Below are 23224 nucleotides of genomic sequence, written 5' to 3' on the forward strand. Positions count from 1 at the left end.
AGCATATTAATGCAAAATTGCAGCTGAACACAGTTCTCAACTTTGAAGAGGCAAAAATCTTACCTTTTTAACTGTCACACCATCCTTTGGAGTCTGCTTTGTTGACAGATTGTACCCAATCATCTGTTTAGCAAGCTGTTCAACAATCTTAGGGCTATAAACAAAGGAAAAAGGTTAGTTTTTTGAAGGGTATTAAAAGAAACAGTCACATCGCTATTGTAAACAGCTTAAATATTACAACAGAAGTAATTTATTTATAGTTTTTCAATTTTAAAGACTTACTCTTTAGTTAGATGAACTCCTCCTTTCAATCCACTATTGAAAATACCTTTTCCTCTCCCTCCAGCCAGAATCTGTGCCTTCAGAACAATTTCCTTTGCCTCTATAAAAGAAAAAACACATTGATATTCTATTGTGTGTCATTTATTGAGCTTCTTAGTGTAAGTATAGAAAGCATTTCCAGGTTAGACTCTTTAAAAACAATGAGAAGCTGTCCATAGCTAGTGAGCAATGAAACAAGAGTCAATTCAGCATTTTTATAAAACAATCTTGCAAAAAAGAATTGTTCGAGGAAGTTAAAGAATAAATATACATTACTCATTAGTTGGATATTATGTCGTTATTTAGACCAAACCCATGCCATTAATGCTACATGGCCTGCACAATAAACCATATAGCCAGCATACAGTATGACAGCTTACACTCTGGCATGGTTTTTAAAACATGAATCACATCATGTTTTGTCTTGAATGCACAACAAAGAAATGGTCATGAAGGAAAATAAATTCCATTCCTTGCTCTGAACACATGTAAGCGTGTCCTAAAATGTCCTAAAAGAATAAATCCCTACCTCCAAAGGGCAGGTAAGTGTACAGCAAGGGCAGTAGTGTGAAAACATATTTATTTGTTTCTGAGGCATCAGCTGAATCTTTGGCAAAGGGAGTGCAACAGTATCTTAGTAAGAAGGAAGTGCAGCAAGACAGTGACAAAAGCAATTGCACCAAGACCTGTGTTCCAAACAGCAGGCAGTCCTGACATCCTTACGGAGTAAAACAGGGGAGAAAATGGGAACAGAAAAAAAAAAACCAAACCCAAACAAAAACATAACTCATGATCTCTGCAGCTCCATAGACCACAGCAGCTTCTTGAACCATAAAGACCTGCCAGGTGCCTGCAAGATGTTTACTGAGTACTGTCACTTTGCACATTTATCATAATACTGCCAGGTATTTTGCAAAGTCTGAGATCCTAATATTAAGATCTCATTAAGCGTGCCTAGAAAAGGCTAATACTGTTACCCTTTTCTGAAGTCTGTGGAGACCTCTGGTTTCAGTGATGTTTGGATTAGGTCACACCTTGAATCACAATATTCTATGCAAGTATGCAAGAAAACATGAGAATTTGTTGCTAAATTGACAAATTTACTGTTTAAGTGGCACAGAGGATACGGATACTTTCATTCAAACAAACACAGGCTTTCTATCTAGGTTTGTATTACATAAAAACATTTTACAGATGATTAAATATAACTTTGGAGGCATGGCAACTTTTGGTGCAGACCAGCTCTGACACAGCCTTATTTCAAAGTTCCATTATAATAAATTTCAGCAACTAGAAAAAACACTGGATCTTAGGATAGAATAAATATTGTGAAATACATATTCTATTTCTTGTATTAAGAAATGCATCTTTAACACAGCTGTTGGAGGTACTGTACTAAGAGATGCCTGATTTCCAAGCTTCTCAAGGCAAAATCCCTCCACATGTTTATCCATTTAGTAACATCTGACATGTATCATTCTGAACCTTAAAAGCACTCTCCTTGAAAATACTTCATGCATTCCAATATATTCATATTCTGGGCTCCCTATTATTCATGCCACTGCAAGGCAGATAACAAGGAAATTTAAATGCAACAAAAAGTTTTATATCACGTGTTTCCTAAGCACACAAATTATTAAGATGAATTAAAACTCTAAATCACATTCCAACCTGCAGCAGCAAACTCTAAAATCACAACAGCTACTGTCATAAAGAATCTAATATAGTATTGTTTATAGATGCTGCAAGCATTTAATTAGATCAGTTTTAGGTGGCAACCATCCCAGCAAGGTGAGTTTTGACTGTCAAGTGATACGTGGTATCAATTAGTGATTGATCATTACCCTCACTCCTAACCGACACACTGCATAACTGCTGATCATCTTCATTTGGCTACAACAAATTAAGTTAGAGAAATGAATTAATGTGTACATTTTGATAATCCACTAGAGGACTATCAAGGCAGTACAATAACTTCAGAGAAACAACTATCAAAACATAAATAAACATACTAGAAAGTAGTATAACCTTGTAAAGATTAGACCTGAAGAACTAATCAATATAGCAGCTCAGCAGAGCACGATAGAGCGGGTTCTTCTTGCCCTGGGGGAAACCAACAGGAAGCAATTTAATTCAATAGTTATTTGCCCAAGCTCTGTAAAATGAAGTAAACCAGTCAGATCTTACTTTACAGTAACTAGGCTTGATCATTTAGTACTTAACAAGTTGATTCACTACTTAACATCACCATTTTATTTGAAGAGCTGATTTCTAGAAATGCTCACACAAAGTTTTTATGCTATCTCCTGCCTGAAATCCCAAATTATGTTATGAAAGACTATCCCAAAAGAATAATGCAGTTTTAGCTGGAATATATGAAGTTATTCACCTCCACTTGTAGGCTCTAATAAAAATAAATAAATCATCTAAAAAGCAGTACGCAGTCAGTAATTAAAAACAAAAAGCTGAATTAATTTCCATTAGCACCCTTCCAAATTGCTGTAGTAACACTGGAAAAAATGTTTAAGCAGGGCTGTGTAGTTATAAGTAATGGATTTGAAGAGAACCTAGCACAAGCAACATGTCTTTACATCACCATGAAGTATAGTATAACATTTTCAACAGCACTGCATTTGGTAATTAAGGCTTCAATGAACTGTTTGTGTCCACTGACTGACAAGCCTTTATGTAAATTAAAAAAAAAAAAAACAACAAACAACCAAAACCCAAACAACAAAACAGACTGCTTAAGTGTGCATAGATTTTTTTTGTCACAGATTTAAAATTTTCTTTATCGTTCAAAACAATACAAAAAAAGACTGCTTTTAAGTGTCACTAATTCAGCAGCAAATAGCTGCAAACTGCTCCATGCAGATTAATGACGAATTTCTGGTAACAGCATGTGTTCTTAACTAATTATAACTTGAATACATTAATATCTCAGACTTAACAGTTTATTCACTGGATCTTATAGTTGACTTTTTTACATTAATCTACAGAAAAAGAGACATAAGAAGATTTCCAAAGGGTCCTTTAAAAAAATGGAGCAAAATACAGCTTGTCCCTAAGTCAGATGCCAATAAATAAGCAAGACCCTTACTCCTCAGAAAAGTCCTCAGAGTTTAAAACTTCACAACTATAGATGGGTCTAATCACATTTCTAAAAAAATTAGATCTAACCACATAGGAAAAAGCCTGAAGTACTTTTCTTTTAAATAAATTCAGATGTTTCAGCAGAACAGAATATAAGACTCTAAGGGACGAGCATCCTCTACATTGCATTCAACCATACATCCCCTTCCCTTCAGTCAGCGCTGTGAATACAAATGGAAGTGATACTCCTCGCAATTGTAATAGGCTCAGTTGTATAATGAAAGCCTATTTAAAAATCAATAAAATCAGTCCTGCTTTTGGGAGCTATGATTACTCTGGTCCACTGGTACTGCTTGCAGCAAAAATGAACAGCTTGTTCTCAGCCCACTGCTGTGTATATTTAACTACTGAATTCTTGATCATGAAACAATATACTGAGAACCATAGTACTGCTAGTTATATGGTATGCTAATTTATTACCTGTGAACAACTTTCCATTATTATTGATACGACTGTGTGATTGCAAATTAGGCGTGTTAAAAATTACATTAAAATGTGCTGTAGCTTATCAAAAATAAACTACTGTAAAGAACACACAATGTAAGACTGCATGGTAACAGGACTCACTCTTGCCTGTTTATGAACAAAGGATTTTCTATCAGAGAGTACTCAGGACTACTTTGGCAAGGCATCCTACACTACAGAATTAGAGCATGGGACTGAAAGGGAGGAGGTCTCACATGAAATCCTAATCACATTTCTATCTCACCATGCAACTTTCACCAGTTCAGCTTCTGTACCTGCAGGGGCTCTGTGAAAATTAATTAGCGTCTGTACCTCTTTTAAAAATGCAGAACCTGATTCAGTATTTCTTTAGTGTATTTTTACCCCAGCGTAAGGTAACTGATCACAGAAGGGCTGACTCCAAACTCCAGCAGCACCGTAAGTACTGCAGCAATAGCAAAGCATCTCTGGAAAATGCACTGATGTCTCTTGTAATGAGCTTAGTACACACTGCAAGATAGATGGAAGCAACCCAGTGCCATGGGAGCAGTGCAACAAAGACAAACTGAGGACATACCAAATCAACGTCTTACAGAAGCACTGTCTCCTTACTGACCCAAACGTGAGCATAAACACTGAGTTTATAAACACTGGAGAGCTGTTTCCACAAAGGCAGCTGGGGTTAACAAGGCTCCTCTGTCCTTCAGTACGTACACACCGGAGGACCCCAGTCCAGTTGGGCTAGGCAGATACTAACTAGTTTCAAGAACTCTGCTAGTCACTCTTCTTTATCTAAAGTCATTAAGCTGTGCTTGATGAGCAGAACTCTTCAAGCACATCCTCCTTCCCAAAGTCCCGAATGAGCTAGATGGAGTACATGAATCTGCAACCACCTCCAAACTCTCCACTTCTACAAAGAGACAGAGGCCAATCTAATGATGTATTTACCTGGTAAGACTCCTCTGAGGGGCACAAATCACTTATGCTTGGACATGTGCAACTTTAAGGTACCCTTTGGCCAGCCACGCTTTACTCACAACCTTTTTCATGATTGTCTGGAATATTACTCCACCAAGGACTGGCTGGGACTCCCACTGGATGACCAATTCCACCTCCCAACCACCTATGCTGGACACTGATTTCCTAAAACAGAGCACTAAATTCAGTGCTTCTCTTCCCGAAGCAAGTTTTTTTTTCCCCTACTCTGCTTTATAATTGAGCTTTCATAACATGGGAGTTGAGGAAAACAAGGCAGACATTGCAGACACTTTCTGACAGCAATTATACTTCATTCTGGATAGCACAAGAACTATAAAGATATCAACAAAACCCAGTACGCCTACATGCTGTTGCTACTTCAGTTTCTTCACCAGTGTTGATGCAAAGCTGCAAATGCTCAGGTGTCCTGTAAGGGCTGTGACTCACCCTTACCCAAACTTGCAGTAGTTTCGTACAGGCTCTGAAGGAGGTAAAGGCCTGAGCCGTAGCCAGGCCAAGAACGCCTCAAGAAAACCCACAAAGGAGCAGAGTGACCCAGTGAGCATCGAGGCATATGAGCTTGGATCACTGATCACGCGATTAACACATGAAAAGCAGGTGTTTCTTCCAGGACTCATTTATCAAGGAACAAAGTAAGTTGTGGTACAAGGAGTCTCGTGCATACCTCTCCCATTGTATGCAATTTGACTACGAGCCAACCACTTTATCCCATAAATACGAGAGCCTAAGGGAGCCTTCTCTGAGCTCTCCCTGCTAGGCAGCGTGGCTGCATGGCGGTGATCTCCCCTTGAGCTGGGACGCCTCTCAAGGTCGCTCCTCGAGGCAGTGAGATCTTCTACCAGTGACAGATCCTTGGATGAGCCCAGTTCGAGCGCTCCTTGAATTGCAAGCGGACTGCACGCCAGGTGACTCTCCCCTTGAGCAGGGACGCCTCTCAAGGTTTGACATTCCTTATCTGAGACTAAGAAAACCTTCCTCACCAAGGCAGAGAGACACCTTATTTGCAACAGATCCTCAGTAAGTGACTAATAGCACGTTAAATCAATACTAATGAAATCCATGTAGCTAATTCCATTAGCCATAAACCGTTGACCAAGTCTGGGACTAAGTCTGGATCCAGCCGCACCTAGACTCCTCTCCAAGGAGGAGTTTAGAAAGCAAGGGGGTCCATTCTGAACCTCGTGACTCAACGGGAGGTTTTCCTTACCCTCTGTATTAATTCCATTAGACATAAACCGTTGACCAAGTCTGGGACTAAGTCTGGATCCAGCCGCACCTAGACTCCTCTCTGGGGAGGAGTTTAGAAAGCAAGGGGGTCCATTCTGAACCTCGTGACTCAACGGGAGGTTCTCCTTACCCTTTGTACCTCTCTCATTAGGCATAAACCATTGACCAAGTCTGGGACTAAGTCTGGATCCAGCCGCACCTAGACTCCTCTCCAAGGAGGAGTTTAGAAAGCAAGGGGGTCCATCCTGAACCTCGTGACTCAACGGGAGGTCTTCCTTACCCTTTGCACCTCTCTCATTAGCCATAAACCGTTGACCAAGTCTGGGACTAAGTCTGGATCCAGCCGCACCTAGACTCCTCTCCAAGGAGGAGTTTAGAAAGCAAGGGGGTCCATTCTGAACCTCATGACTCAATGGGAGGTTTTCCTTACCCTCTGTATTAATTCCATTAGACATAAACCATTGACCAAGTCTGGGACTAAGTCTGGATCCAGCCGCACCTAGACTCCTCTCTGAGGAGGAGTTTAGAAAGCAAGGGGGTCCATTCTGAACCTCGTGACTCAACGGGAGGTCTTCCTTACCCTTTGCACCTCTCTCATTAGCCATAAACCGTTGACCAAGTCTGGGACTAAGTCTGGATCCAGCCGCACCTAGACTCCTCTCTGGGGAGGAGTTTAGAAAGCAAGGGGGTCCATTCTGAACCTCGTGACTCAACGGGAGGTTCTCCTTACCCTCTATATTAATTCCATTAGACATAAACCGTTGACCAAGTCTGGGACTAAGTCTGGATCCAGCCGCACCTAGACTCCTCTCTGAGGAGGAGTTTAGAAAGCAAGGGGGTCCGTTCTGAACCTCGTGACTCAACGGGAGGTTTTCTTTACCCTTTATACCTCTCTCATTAGCCATAAACCATTGACCAAGACATACTAAGATTGCATCTAGCTGCACCTAAGCTCCATCAGGGGTTTAGAAAGCAAGGGGGTCCACTCTGAACATTGCGACAGTCTCCCTTGCCTTTTTGCCTCTCTGAGCTCTGTGCAAATCACTCTAAATCAATTCTAACTTGATTTTCCTATTATAACTTTCTTCCATGTAGTAATAGAGTGAACCTTGCCATCAAAGTTTAAGTCCTACCTTTACATCATCATTATAAAATCACTTTTGCTAATACCTTTGACTGGTGATTCTTTAAGCAATCTGAAACACTCCCATCCACAACAGGGTTCTAGATAACCTCTCCCAAACTGCATCTCTGCAGCTCAGAGCTTATCTTCCAAAAACATGGGGTTCCCCTTAAAAGCCCTGAAAGGGTGAAGTTTGGGTTGTTTTGGGTTTTTTTTAACCTACCTCTAGCTGATCCAACAGTAAGGAAACCTACTTTTGGGGGTCTCATCCATCCTGTTCTATTGTTACTTACTTCTTCCTTGTTTTAATGACACCACTACCACCCGAGTTTCTAGCTTCCCTTTGGGAAAGACTGGCTATAATTAATTTTCCAAATTTCAGCCATGGTGTTATACTGCTCAGGCAAGATCCTGTCAGGTGCTTATTACCTTTTAACAATACTTCTGTCCAGAGACACTCTAGTACACTTCAGCAAAAGAAAGAAGGGAGATAAATAAAAGCTATAAGAAAGATCATAATAAACATAATACAATAATAAAAAATGGTAGTAAAGCCTAATTCCTGAATTGAACACTGAATCTTAAAGTTGCTGTAATAACTTTTCACATTTGGGTCTCTTTATATGTACTTGCTCCGAAATCTGAGACAGCTCTTCCCAAGGAACAAGTATTGCTACCACTTCCACTGCTTCCCATCTTCTGAGAGCTCCAGGGATGCAGTGTCTGAGAGTTCCCACGCTCTGCCAAGTAAACAGATTGAGATGAGAAAAAGAAGCTGTCCACAAGAAGATACCTCCCACATCAACAAAACTATTGGTGTGCTTAAAGGTCTTCTGAATGAAGTTAAACAACTGATTTTTTCCCCCTTTTCATTTTAATTTAAATGCTCTTTATTATTTTCATTCTTCTGCTCTGTAACATCAAAAAGAATTATGTTCTTAAATGCCTGGTTTCTACAACCTTTGGTTTTCAGACTAGTTTAGAATTAAAGTTAAATAAATCATCCTTTTTATAACTCCATACTTTTGAATATATTGTATATTTATTGCTAGATTATAAGCCTCATTAAAATCTATAATGATAAATTAGTCAGTCTCTTGATTCTGTCACTACTATTATTAATTGCTTTCATAACCATTACTACACACTTCAGAGGTGATAAAAATTTTAAAGCTAAGGTAAAGCTCACTCTTAATATTGCACTCTTAAGCCTTCTCAGAGTAAAAGTAATCAAGTATTCACATGTCCTACATTTAAGTTAAACCTGATAAATTACTTATACAGCAAACGGAGACTCACTAGATCCAGCAGCACCACTATAATGCACGGAAAAATATGCACGTTAAGGTAAGGATCCTAAAAAATAGTTCTCACATTAAAATTGTTCATTGTATATGCTTGTTTAAAACTCCATAGGATATCTTATTTCTGATATTTTCCAGGCTTTAACAGTTTCTTTTTTCAACCTAAGTTCTCATTATTTTTTACACAGATTTCCTCTGCAATAGACACAGGGTTTAGAAAAACTACTATTTGTCACATTTGCTTACAAAACTCAAGAGAAGACATGGTTTTAAAATTCAACCAGGAAATGAACAAGTTCTTAATTTGGTGGAAGAGCACTGAAGTCTACTGACAAGCGAGCAAAAGCCCACTCTATGGGTAAAACAGAGAAGGCCACTTTCTGTAACCTGCAATGTCACCCTGCCATCCTGCACTATGTTGCACAGTAAATACTGAACAAATGGAAAAATTAAAGCAAACTGATAAAGTGTTCTGCTGTCATGATACCCACCAGTTTCATTCTTACAGCTTTTAGACTTCATAATATTCTTTATATTATGCCCAAGTCAATACTATTTTTCTCCTTTTCTGATGATTTCACTTTAAGAGACCGTAAAAGCATGCAAAGAATACTCTTCCTTGTGTATTAGTTGTGATCCCTATTACCTGACACCACTATGGAAGCTTCTCAGGATAATCAATTATGCACTGAGAAATTTAGGCATGCAAAATCATGTGGTTTAGTAGACCTGTTTTCCTTATAAATATAAAATACATAGATACATCACAAAACTTGCTTTCTAAAACCACTGTCACTCAAAAATTTGTCATTTTACTGGATTTTTAGCAAGTCATTTCTCTCCATCCTTCCCTTTTCCCTAAACTACCAAAAAAAAAGTAAAGTGAAAGGAATATACTGACAGTTTTCTTTGCATCTTTACCTTTTAAAGCTTACAGGGATTTCAAGTTTTTGACAAAATATCCTGCAAACTTTTTTTTTTAAAGTAAAACATATTTTAAAGTTAGCAGACTTAGGCAGTTCAACTGTGTCCTAAATTCTTGATTGAATACCATAACACCATTTGTTTTAATGTAATTCAGAGAACAGGCTTTATGCAATCTGTAGTGTTGAAGTCAAGCAGTCATTACGAACAAAGACTGTTCTCGCCCCTAGCTGCAACAATACACACACCTGTTTTCCTGGAATGCTTTCAAAATTTCATTCTTTGTGATTATGTGTAAGGCACAAAAGACAAAAAGTCTTCTCTGACTGATTCTAATTCTTTTATCCCTTATTGAACTGCAGAGATGATTTTGAAGAATTTGTACATAGTGTAGAAAATATAAAAACTGAGGAACATACTTTAGTTTTTTCATAATTCACTTTTAAGCATAAAAGAGTTGTTGTAGTAGAAGATATTTTCAACAATGGAGTACAAAATAAGAAATCTAAGCAAGAAACCAGGGAATTCACATGGTAAAAGAAGCAAGTAAATATGCAGAGAGCAAAGACAACGGCAACATTACCACTAGTACTTAAGAAGTGTTAACAATACATGTGGCAGATGAAACCCGTTCAAGTACAGAATTGAAAATTAGTCCTTTGCTAAGCACAGTCTTTACATACAGGCCTGCTATGCCCAGCAAGCTCCTTTAAAAATAAGCATTAAAATAGAGGGCAAAGCTAAAACAAATTTGGAGCACATCACAGAGGGATGGCTGGGCACACAATCAACGGCCTCCAAAAGCACGAGTGTGCTGGGTTTGTGTGTGTGGTGGGGGGTTTTTGGTAGCAGGGGAGGGGACTACAGCAGTGGCCCATGAGAAGCTTCTCAAAGCTCCCCTGACTCCAAGTCGGACCCACCTCTAGCCAAGGCTGAGCCAACTGGCAATGGTGGCTGCGACTCTGGATAACGTATTTAAGAAGGGGAACGTGGGAGGAGGAGGAGGAGCTGCGAGAAGGACACCTCTGCGAACACCGAGGTCAGCGAGAGGAAGGAGAGGAAGGGCGGGAGGCGCGCCGCAGCAGACACCCCGCTGTATCCCGTGGTGAGAGGGCAGGGCCACCCTCCCTGCCAGCCACAGAGATCCACAGTGGAGCAGGTGACTGCACCCGAAGGCTGAGACTCTGTGGGAAGAAGCCCCCGCTGCTGCAGTTCAGTGCTGGCAGGACTGCAACATGTGGGGGTGATCCATGCTGGGGCATCTCAGGGAAGCTGCCTCCCGTGGAAAGGACTCATGTCAGAGAAACTTCATGGAGGACTGTCTCCTGTGAGAGGGACCTCACGCTAGAGCAGGGGAAGAATGTGAGGAGTTCAGCCCCTGAGGAAGGAACTGTGGAGTGACCACAGCCCTGTTCCCTGCCCCCCCTGTGCCCCTGGGGTGGAGGAGGTAGAGAAATTGGGAGCAAAGCTGAGCCCCAGAAGAAGGGAGGGGTGGGGGAAGGCGTTTTTAAGGTGTGATAATGCTTGTCACTGTCCTACTCTGTCTGCTAAGCATTGTTGTTGTTAGGGTTTGAATTAAATTGATGTTCTTTTTTTTTCCCCTACCGAGTCTGTCTTTTGCCTGTGACCATAATGGGTGAATCACCATTAAGGATCATTTAGATGAGATGCTGGAGGATATGGTGTAGGGGAGAACTTTGCAGAGTAGGGCTGATGGTTGGACTCGATGATCCCAAGGGTCTTTTCCAACCTGAATGATTCTATGATCTCTCCCTGTCCTTATCTCAATTCCTGAGTCTTTTACTTTATTTTCTCCTTCCCATTCCTGAGGGGGAAGGGGTGAGTGAGTGGCTGCGTGGTGCTCAGTTGCCCTCTGGGCTCAAACCACAAAACCAAGAAACAGGTCACGTGCTAAAAGGGAGGCATCTGAAGGTGGAGCAGTTTTAGATCCAATTTCTGCAAGTTTGCCAATACCAAGGCAGGACTATGTTCCTTCAAAGAGTTTCATCATCTCTTACTGCTTTCTAAATACCAGGACAAACTGACCTGATAGCTTAACACGTGCATGCACCACCCAGTCTCAGGGGATCTCCCTGCTTCCACGGTACTGGAGATCACATCAGCAGTGGTCATTTCTCCTCTTTACAATTTACAGTGACACAATACTGATGCTTTCATCGAACAGGTAGTTATCTGCTTAATTTTAAGCATACACTAATGCCAGCTTGGTATTTGAGTGCATGCGTAAGTATCTCACTGAGTGGGGCTTTGACATGTTTCATGAAGAATTTCTTAATGAAGCTCTAAACCTAAAGCTCTTCTGTAGTTTGCATTTTTTACCCAAAGTGATGAAAATACTGAACAGCTCTTCGCTGAAGATTTAAATTTTTAGTAAAATTATCATTTCTCTCCCAGAGACAGTTCCCCTTAAACAATTCTGCTCTACCTCTTCGCCTTACATCCCTTATTTTTTGTTTCATTGTGTAGGGCTGCATTAGTATGACACATTTTGCTGTTCAGACCATAAACAAATCAATCCACAACAAAACTAGAAACATGCAAAAGAATAGCAAATCTGGCAGTATTTAGATCTGAGCCCAGTAGTATCAAAAAGTCCTCCAGCAGTCCAATTTATTATCCATCTTATGTGATGGAATTAAATGCAAAGTTTTCACTGTATTGCTGAGATAATTCATTGAGCCTTTGAAGAAAATCGTGCTAGAATGGTCATTATCTGGGAAACATCTGGATGGGAAAATTATTACATACAAGAATTTATGACTGTCTCAGTAGTGCTAAAGACAGAAAGTTGGAAAGTATTACTCTGGAGCTGCTATTCTACTTATGCACTTGATTCCTGGCCCTAATTTTGAAGCAAGAGTAAAAAATTACACTGATTTGCTACCCCCTGTCAAAAAAAACCCCAAAACCCCAAAAAAACAAGTCTCCCCCCCAAAAAAACCCCCACACAACCAAAAAAACAATAACCACCAACAAAAAAACCACAACCACCTTACCTTCTGCACATTCAAAAGAACTACTTACAGATAGGAATTACATACTTGAAAAAGGACATTTTTAAGACCACAGTATTTACCACTCAAATGTAGCCTCAATTACTGAGGTATTTTCCATTTGAAGAAAAAAAGAATATCAGACTCCACAATTAAAATAAACACTATCTCATTTTAAAGAAATAATCTTTTCCCAGCATGGCTTTTAACAGATATCTGATAGCAGGTGTAAAATCCAGATGGAGAAGTAAAATCTAGTAACAGAGATGCTGGGCAGCAGGCTTGCACAAGGTTATGTGACATTTAAGTTCTTTCGCAGAGATAAATGGGACTTAAGTGATGAACAGGTATGGTTCTGGCCATCTGGAGTGGCAATGAATTTCACCCAGAGTGAAAAGAAAAAACAAGAAGAAGAAAATTATCCAAATTGGTTCTGACATTTCGTTCCTGTCAAGTGGAGTTAACTAAATGGAGACTTCTGGGCAAAAGGCTTATTCGTTTCCAGCGCTCCAGATCTAGAAAATAGAGTTATCCAAGTCTGAAACACCACATACAGGTTTGAAGAGACAATGGACAAGAGAGAATGGAATACAAAAATAACTGAAGAAATACCTGTTTAAAACATAGAAACACTGCAACCAGAATAATAAGCATATTTATTCCTAGATATATTTTCCTGTACAGTTTGCTTAAAATCTGTCTAAGGATTACAGATGTTAGTTTTCATGGTATCTAGCCTTTCATTTCATAAAAAACCCCTACTGCATTAATCAGTACAAAAAGAAATATTTTAGCCCTCTGGCAACTGGTAAATATTAACTTCGGTAGGGCAGATGAAGTTTCATCTGTGGTAAGCACTACTGTTTATAACTTATTGTCACATAATACCAGTAATACACTAAGCACAACTAACAAGGGAGAGGATATACTATCATCCTCCTCTTATTTTTGCTTACTCATCACATGTGAAATAAAAGCATTTGCCAAATAATCTAATATTTGAAAAAGGTTAAGAGGAGACCCATTATAAGAATCTGTTAATATTTAATTTAATATTTCATATTTAATTATTCCATGAAAAGGACATCTCATTGATCAATGATACACTGGTGAATTTAGATTCAAAGCCAAAAAAACTTTGTTTAGAACATCAAGTGTCAAATCTCTATTACCAGAACCACGTTCTTTTCATAGCTTCATGACTTTAGTTAACCAACCTATATGATTCCTTCACATACATGCAGTATGCCAAGACATTCAACATAAAACCACTCAGAACGCATCCTTAACAATGTATCCCTGCCAATATTAATTAGTCTTCTAAGAAAAATAACTTTTTAGGTATTTTTTCTAGATTTCTTTTTTGTTCTTTGGTATTTTTCTTAATATCACACCATCTGCAGACACTTTTCAAAAACATTGGAGAAAGGCAATTTAGGGAATGTTCCTGATAAGGAAAAAAAAAAAAAGTCCCACTGTGCTTTTCATAGCTTGGTAATTTTTACACTCTTTCAACTTGGTGATTTCTTCTTTTTAACACCATTGTATTAAAAGTCTTCAGTTTCGACTGGTGGAAGCAAGATAATGCAGACTTTACAGATTCAGCTCTTAAGACTCACTGCCTACTAGGAGAGGTTAAGAGAAAAACCTTAAGGTTTTAATTTGTTACCACTACCCATTGAACATAAGACACAAAAGAGACACAAGCCTACAACAACTTAGTTGGGTGGGCCAAACAAGTTGCTGCTTGCTTAGCATTATGAAGGAAGATCAAAGTAAAAAATGGGACAAAAGCCTTTTATCCCGAGCTGAGCCTGTAAGAAAATATGAACCTAGAAGAAAATATTAACGATCCAGATCACACTGTAAAGCAGTTGTCAAAACACATGTTGTATTCTTTATTTTAACCAGTTGTTAGCTGAACCATTCATGACCATGCACTCTACCAATGTACACAACTTCTCTTCTTGTCTCTGCCCCTTAGTTTTCTTTGTGGATTTGTAAGCGGTTGCTTGTTATTATATGCAGCTACAACATGCTCTGTATGAGGACACTGGACAAGCTGTTAGCTCTATTAACTTAAGAATAGATTTGAGTGTGATTTCCAATTAATTTAATTTTCCTCATTCCATGAGAAGCCAAAATTACAGTGAGCCATATGGTGCTTCATAAATAACAATTAAAAGTTATTTTCTAATCTTTAGGCACTAAAAAAACCTCATAAAAATACATATGGTTGCAATGACATGAAGGAAATTAAGCTCTGGAACGTATGCAGACATCCAGGAAGCTCCAAACACTTCCTCAGCCTTTTCCCCATTCACACATTTCTAGTCCATGCTAGCCCCTGCATGTTACAATTAATCACAGTGTATGCCTCAAATAGCATAATTAAGACCCTTCATCTGAAACTGGAACTTCCTAACGACAGCTTGTATGAAGATCTGTGTACCACAGTTTGTGTCGTGATTCTGATACTCTTCACCTTTACCTACTGCATGGATTTGTTAACAAGTTTGTTCCTACCCAGCCGTAAGTATCTGCAGAGCCCCGCCAGTCAGAGAAATCACGTCCATGTGTCAGAGACTAGAGTGGGATCTAGGAGCCTGTCAGCTCACTATAGGACCTTGTCATGTTTTCAGCGAGCAAGAATTCACACCAACACAGGCATGCAACTGCAACTGAGAAACTAGTCTACTCCAAATGAATGAAACGTAAGCTGCTGCTCTGAATGATCCCCTAACAGCCACCTTCTTCCTTCCTGCCCTTTATTATGCCTTGTGTATGCACTGATTGTGGAGCAATTCGATCTGGGAGTCTTGCCGGAGTGCTTGAAGTTAGATAAACTCTTAAAGTCTCTTACTGTAAAATGGAAATAAGAAGGCTACCTGCCACATCGGACTTTTTTGGGAATAAAACACACATAAGGGTTTCCTTAGAAGCACCTCAGTAAGTGCTTTTACTACTGCCCACTACTGAAAGTCAAACTGATGGGCAGAGGTATTTTATTGTCTGGCATGAGAATCCAGACGTGAATGTCAGTCAGATGTCACCATGTTGACTTATAAATGATTCTTATCATCTGCACATTGCCTGAGGATAATATTAACAAGAGATTTTGCTAAACAAAAAGTATTAGGAAGAAAATATATTATAAACTTAGGCATCAATGGACTATTTTATAGTCATGGGGACTGTATCCCTTTCAAAATATACCTATCTTTAAATCTGCAGAATTTTTGCATTCAAAATACTATGATCTCTGTCAATTCTCAAGAGTGCAATTTTGTCAAATCCATCTTTTGTGGGAAGACATTTTGAGGCTACACTGAAGATAAGCCAAAGAGAAGAAAATCTAACATTCTTTCAAATTCATATTCACAGAAATATTTTTTCCCCTAACATCTATGTACTTCTTCTATATATACACACATATATGCAGATCTACCAGCATAAAGATTTCATTAATCTAAAAACTTAAAATGGAATATGCATGCTTTAAATTACAGAATATAAAAATTACAGTGAGTGAAGGGTCAGAAGAGATGAAAAAATTGATCTATTTTGTGTTTATTAAACAAAGAGCTCAATTTGACTGCTGTTTGCATCAATAAATACAGAAATAGTCAATCAGTGTCAGGCCTGTCACCTCAGTGAGTGCCAATATAACCTAAAAGCAAGGACACCCAAGAACTACATGGGTCTGACTATTAAGAGACATAGTACAAAATTTTATATGTACATATGTATATGTACACACACCTTATAAACTTAGCTATTAAAAGAGAACAGAATGCTTAACAATGTTACTTCCCAGTGTAACTATCTCCTCCCAAAATCTGCACTTCCACAACAAATTATAAGTAGTTCTAATGTATCTCACCAACCTGCATCAAGCCAGACATAGTTACTGCTATATCTTACTGCTCAGTCACGAAGGGGCAATGTCAAATCCATACAGACATCTAGACAGTACGTCATAGTATAAGAAACGGAGTGTTCCTGTTGTAAAAAGCTTCCCTGTTATTGAGCGATGCGTGAATCTTCCTGTTACTATGAATAGCTGAAATTCTGTATTAAAGTCAGTCTGGTTTAAATTGCTAATCTTGTAGGTACATTGCTGGAGACACAGGAAAGTGAGCCCTGGCACTGGGATCCTTCTTCCTGGAAAGATAGGAGATATATATATATCTCCCAGTTGGTGCAATCGAAGGGTACCTCTGCATTAGAGGGTGAGTCCGCTCACACAGTCCACTGCTTGATTTTCTTTCCTTGGCATTCCATTAGGCATTTCATGCTGGTATTTGCTTTAGATTTTCAAGAATCTGCAGCCTGGTCTACATGATACAATCTAAGCTAGGTGATGACACGACACAGACACACAATAGAAGAAAATATACGGCAGCAATCTGGGTGCAAAACAGGTCTCCATAGATGCTTCCTCACAACAGAGCTCCAACCATTTAGAGGGATACTCCATCTCAAAGATAGTTGTATCCATTTGTCCATTTTTCCTTTCAGAATTGCTTTTAAAAGTTTCTCTGGGTATTTAAACTAAAATACCATGTTTTACTAGAGAAAACAGATGAAGTCTGAAAGAAGACAATTTGCTAAGCAACCCCACATAGGTACACATTTTCAGCAACTAACAGGGGATAGATTTAAGTATTTCCTGAAGATCTTCTGTTAAGAGGCCTGTATCTAATTAGCTGATTAAGACTATACAAAGAAAAAACTGTGTTTCATACTTCAAGTTTTACCTATCCAACAAAACCATGGGAAAGTGTGCATCCTACAAGATAGTAAGACTTGAATTTGTGATCTGATGTGCCCTGGATTTGCACTTTTCTCAGAAGAGTCATACTGTAATGAATTATCTGGTTCAGGATAGAGGGAAAATAATTCAAATCCTGTGTTGTCTGCTTACAATGCAAAGTTGGAATTAGTAACACTCTTTTTGGTTGTTAATACAGTCCCAAGCATAAAAGAGTAATACAATCCCAGTGGTTGACTTTTAACAATTCCACAGTAGAAATAAAAAATGGTTATACCTTAAAAAACCCAAATGTTAGAACTAAGAGGAGGATAAAGGTTATTCTTTGTACATTAGTGACACTATAAACATCATCAGTGTTTTAACTCCCAACAAATACTGAAAAAGAGCATTTTACCTGCTAAATTACTGACAAAACACTGCCACTAAAATCATGTGTCTTGGTGTAGTCTCATTTATCCTGAAGTGACATTTTTTAAGAGCAATCATTGATTTAATTTAAACTAAGGATATAAAAGTAATTATCAACCACACTTATTGCTTTCCAATTTCTTCCCCACAAGAAACATTATCTCTAGCATGTATCCTAGACAAATCCTCATGAATGTAAACCGTTTCTTATTTTCATTTTTGTCACTTTCTTTTTTAACACAATCCATTTATTTTCTTCTTTGTGTATACAATTTCCTATTGTTTCAGAAGGGAAGACTGTTTTTCAAATTTGTCAGAAACAGCTGTTCTGATATCAACAGATTTTTCTTCAAAGTAAATCGGACGCACAGCCTCTGGACTAGTTTTAAAGTCAAACATATTGGATACATGAGAAATGAAATCAGATAACATACACAGTAATTTTCTTTTACTTTATTACCACTGATCTGAAAGTGAACATCTACAAACATGTCTTTTCTTTCAATTGACTAACACCAAACTCCTTTTCTGACATTACCTCAGCTGACTTGCAGAAGAAAGTCTGCATTTGCTAGAGAAATTTTTAAGCACTGACAACTAAATTGAGGTTAGGTCCTACTCACTTGCAAAGCTGAAATACCAACAATTTCCTGGATTTTCAGCACAGGCAACATTATTAGAAGGCAAACAGATTTAAACAAAACCCTAGTATGTCACAGAACAATGGCCTGTGTAAAACAAATGCTCCACCCTTCAAGGCAGCCTGTATGGTATCCCAAAAAGCTACACCAGAAAACAGAACAAAGCATAAAGGTCCACTGTCCCGGGGCAAAGCCCTGTCAATGTGCTTGCAACCTAGGAAAACTACAGAGGGACAAGGGACCTGGCAGCAAGAGAAGAACATCAGTGATGAACCAGAACCATCTTGCGACAAAGTAATTTCCCCTTGGAGTGGGTTGTTTCATAGCTCTGTACAGTGCAGCTCTAGAGAAAAGCGTCAGCCAGCAGTGCAGAAAAGGTGTTGATAGAGAGAACAAGACATCTGAGGCTCTGACCTTGGCCACCCGTATTAGTCATGTGTGCTCCATGCAATAAACTTTACATAAAGCTCTCAACTGTCCTAGCCTAATGAAAGAAGAAACAGGACGACAAATAAAACTGAAAATTAAAAGCGGATTACTTTCAGCAGAGAGCTACAGCAAACTTCTGCTCTCCTGGCTAAGAAGTGAACAGATAAATTACCACAATGCCACTTCTGTGACACTGCAGACTGAGTGGGTAGAGTCGGCAGTTTTCTGTTGACATCTCCCAGGAACTATCCTGTTACACAATCAATTAAGTGAACAAAGAAAAAATTCACAAATGAGCACAGTTAGAAAATTAGGCTCATTTCATTACTACTATCATCTTTTTTCTACGTGGCTTCTTACCACTCATCTACTTCAGAACACTATTTTCTCATCAGAAGTTAAGATTTAACTCCACAATAAACAAGCTGCAAGTAGTTTGAAGTGGCTCGAAATCTACATAGGTCAAACACATATCTAGGTTTTTATTGCCTATGTAATATTGACATGAGCCCTGCAAAGCTATTACACAGGCACCCAAATTTAAGGTCTAAAATCAGTGGATCTGCTTTCAAAGCTTTCATTGGACACACCTGACTTGAAGGAGGTGGTCATGGAGCTTCTCAGTGCTTCAAGAAATCTTGATCAAAAATCACAAGCATAAACTTTATAAATCACTAGTCATTTGTGACAATCATTTGGAAGCATTTTTCTAAAGGTTCTGTTTTTCAAATGCTATGGTGCAGAGTACCCTTCCCTGAAAAAGCCAGTCTCTCCAAAATATCCCAGAGCTGCCAGCTACAGTTGCTGCTTTTGAAACTTCAGACCATCTGTATTTGAAATGAGCATTCTGTAGATAGTTATTTGCATCTCTACCATGCCAAAACACACCAAAGTACACAGTCCCAAATGTAAATGCATTCTGCCTGCATGGGTAAAGACCTAAACATACTGATATAAAACATACATATAAAAATATTTTCCTGCAAAGATGCACCTCAAGTCAGACACAGCCTGTTTATTTTTTATACTTATAGCATCCACTGAATTAACATTTAGTATGGTTACAGAAGTGATGCCTATACAATAATTGTCTCCAAAAAGTAGAAATACATTGAAGTCAAATACTTTTGTAATAATTTTCAACTTTTTACATTTATGCAGAAGATAATGAACAGACTTCATAAAATGTCTTCTAAGTTGTTTTTCAGTTTGGGGTGGTTTTTTGTTTGTGTGTTTTAAAGAAAGTTTTCACACTCCTCCCTTCTGTTTTTCCTGCTGACACTTTAATCTCCTCCTCTTGTAAATATGAGCCTATAAGAATAAATCACATTTTATTTATTAAAGGTAAAAATATGATTCAATACAAAGCAAAAAAGCCAATCTCCATAAAGCTTCCCTCCACAGTGACTGAAATTAGTTTTTATATGAAGACTCAAATATGCAACCAGCAAGACATTTAAGCAAGAAAAGTACTCTAACTGTACATGGGACTAAGTATTTTTTCACTTGCATTACACAGCATGCTTTAAAAAAAAAAAAAAAAAAAAAGTGATAGCTTTGGCCAGTTCTACTGAAGTAAAATCAGTGACAATTCTTTAAAACATAAGTACTCTGCAATGAGGAACCCAACACATCTGAGAACTGTTGACTATATTAGCACCAATGAATTCCACAAAATTAATATAAAGGAGTATTTCTTTGCTTTTATATTCAGGTCACTTTTACTCCCAACATCGTTGATTCAGAGGAAAAAAAAATACCCTTGATTCTTCTGTAAATGTATTCTGCTTGGAAAAGTGCTTGTATGAAGCACACCAGGGAACAGGAGTGCAAGCAGCCCATATCACCTTGCCCTTTGTTTAGATTGTCAGTTTTTCCTTTTGATCTTTCTTTGCAGTTGAAGAACCAAAAATTGATTTTCCCAGTTGAACTAAAGTAGAAAAAGGACAATGTTTTATTTAAGATCCTTCACTCCCACACATAAAGCTATTTCTTTCTTTATATACAAAAGAAACTGTCTTTTTGTTCTTGTAAAAAAATATTTTCAAGCGGGGAATGCTCTCAGTGTACTGACTATGGTTTCATAACAAAAAAAGGGGGCGATGTGTTTAAAAATCCAAAATATTGGCCTCCTGCAGAGAAGTACACACATCTCACAAACCCTCTAGAGTTACAGAAACTGAGCTTCAGGGAAGCAGCAGTTATACTTGTTAGGTGTTTGCATAAAACTATGCTACTAGCAACGTTACACTCAAAATCTTGTTTATGGACAAAGAGAAACCACAGCTCATATTTACATACATATAAAGCAAAGAATATATTGTAAGTATAACCATGATCTTAACAATCTAATAAAAAATAATTTTTATTCTAGATTTACTTGTTATAGAACAAGAAAGAACACCTATATGTGAAAAAGTTTCAATAATAATGCAGTTATAATTGTCATACAACTATTTCTCAACTTCTACCCCTTTTCCTGGTGCTATGCTCATTCTTCTAGTGCTCTTCTGGGTCCTAACTTTGACAGTTTCATTCTGCTCTAGGGCTGTTAGAGCAAGTCATCACCATCTAGAGTCATTTGTTGGGAGGAATATGATGTTCATTTTGATGGTTTCTTCTTCCTCACTCTAAGATCCACATACTTTTAAAATCTGCTGGTTTTTTCACTGGTCCATGGTCACCTGAATTTACTATATATGGTGCCTCTTATGGACATTAGATACCAGTTCTTTGTTCTCCCTGTTAATGCTAGAACTGTCCTATCCTGCTCACGGTCTGCATTTCTTTAACTGACCATCGGTGAGTTATTTATAGCTGTGGGATCTCCAGCATCCAGCCTGTGCTCCGTCTCTCATCACCCCATATGTGTACTCTGCTACACCACACCCTGGGTCTCCACTTCTCAAAACCTCTTATTATACCAGGTCTGTATTTCTCTATACTGCATCATTACATTAGTTGTAAAAACCACAGTGGCATGGTACAAAGATAAACAAAAGTAAACCAAATTAGCCACTAATACCTGGCCAATTAGAAAAAATGCTGTTACAGCTAAACCAAGTAAATCAAAGTTGTGAGCAGGTCAAGAAATGTTCAGAGGAAGTCTCACAAGCCTCAATCCTGAGGCTCTGCAAACTGTACAAAGCTTATGACCTATTGCTAGCAATAGTAGTACCATATTACAGGGCTACACGGTTACACCGAGAAGCACTAGATAGTAGAAAAACTCCTGATTTTACTCACTGTTACATGGTACTAATAAAATGTAAGTAAAACCAATAGAAGAGCTGTGTGAATCTCAGATGCTTTGAGATTTGTCCATGTCTCACTGAAAACTACCTAAAGACATAATACTTTAAGAACAATCTCGAGTCACCAGAGAAAACCATGACTTCAAGGACAAAATACATTATATTCCATTTCATGCTTTCACATAATTCTCCAAGATAAACCTTGTAACTTAGATGTTTTGAAGCTTCCCCATGCTCATCGTCCAGCGAGCCCCTTAGACATCTTTCATCATGTGACAATGCCATCTATAATCTTATTTGAATAGTTAATCATCAAATGAGAAATAGCATACTCTAATAGCCTAATTATATTTAAATACACATTTTAACTCACTGTGTGACCAAAATTGTTGAATTTAATAATTTATTCGATTGTGGTCACAACTTCCATTTCAGAATAAAGCGTTGATATTGGCAGAAAACAAAAAAGTTCCCTTACACCTACAGGTATTATTGGTACTTGTGGACTACAAATTTTCTATGTTATCTGCATAAATTCTTATTAAGTCTTTGAAGAAAGCTGAGTTTACAAACTGCTGATCTGCTCTTGAACCCCATGGGAAAGCTGATGATACACCCTCACAAATACTTAGAAGCACAAGAACCTCCTGCACATTGCAGGCTTTCCAGTGCTTCCCTTGACTGCTCCAGCCTTTCTAATCCCTCTTTTTCTGTGAACTTGGAAAGGCTTACATAGCTTTGCCCAAGCATTTCATTTGAATCAGTTCAGCATTTGATTTGTCACACAGGATTTTGTTCAGAACAGTTTGCTGGATAGCATACCAAATTCTGTATAATTATGACCAAAGAGTCTGTAGTTAGGCCAACGACTGGTAAGTTTAAATCCAAGGAAGACAAGCTGTGATTCTCCTTAAGATATAAGATCAACTTTTTAGAAATTGCAAAAAGGAGGGAGGATACATAAGACAACCAAATTCTAGTGAGGCACTTTTCGGTTGGTTAAAAGATAGAGAGCAACTCCATACACTTACACACACACAAGGCACATGCCACAAGTCTCAATCATTAGTAGTGCTGAACTGGTTATTTAGAAGTCTACGTGCCTTCCTCATACAACAGCCTCTCCCGTGTAGACCTTTCCCAGTCCTTTGAGGGAATACAATCCTTACTCACCAGTTCTAACAGCTTAGCATTTATAACTCAAGC

The 23224-nt window shown here is 38.4% G+C and overlaps 1 protein-coding gene across 1 annotated transcript in view; it reads right to left on the bottom strand.

Moving 5' to 3' along the window:
* The window catches only part of SUCLG2 (succinate-CoA ligase GDP-forming subunit beta), a 138737-nt gene that overhangs the window by 75596 nt on the left and 39917 nt on the right, over nt 1–23224 (bottom strand). The window contains exons 3-4 of the mRNA XM_074836051.1: nt 283–382; nt 64–154 (exon numbers count right to left, since the gene is read on the bottom strand). Of these exons, the coding sequence (XP_074692152.1) occupies nt 64–154; nt 283–382 (191 nt within the window). The remainder of the gene's footprint in view (nt 1–63; nt 155–282; nt 383–23224) is intronic.

This window comes from Strix aluco, chromosome 11, assembly GCF_031877795.1.
Source record: "Strix aluco isolate bStrAlu1 chromosome 11, bStrAlu1.hap1, whole genome shotgun sequence".
Taxonomy (NCBI): domain Eukaryota; kingdom Metazoa; phylum Chordata; class Aves; order Strigiformes; family Strigidae; genus Strix; species Strix aluco.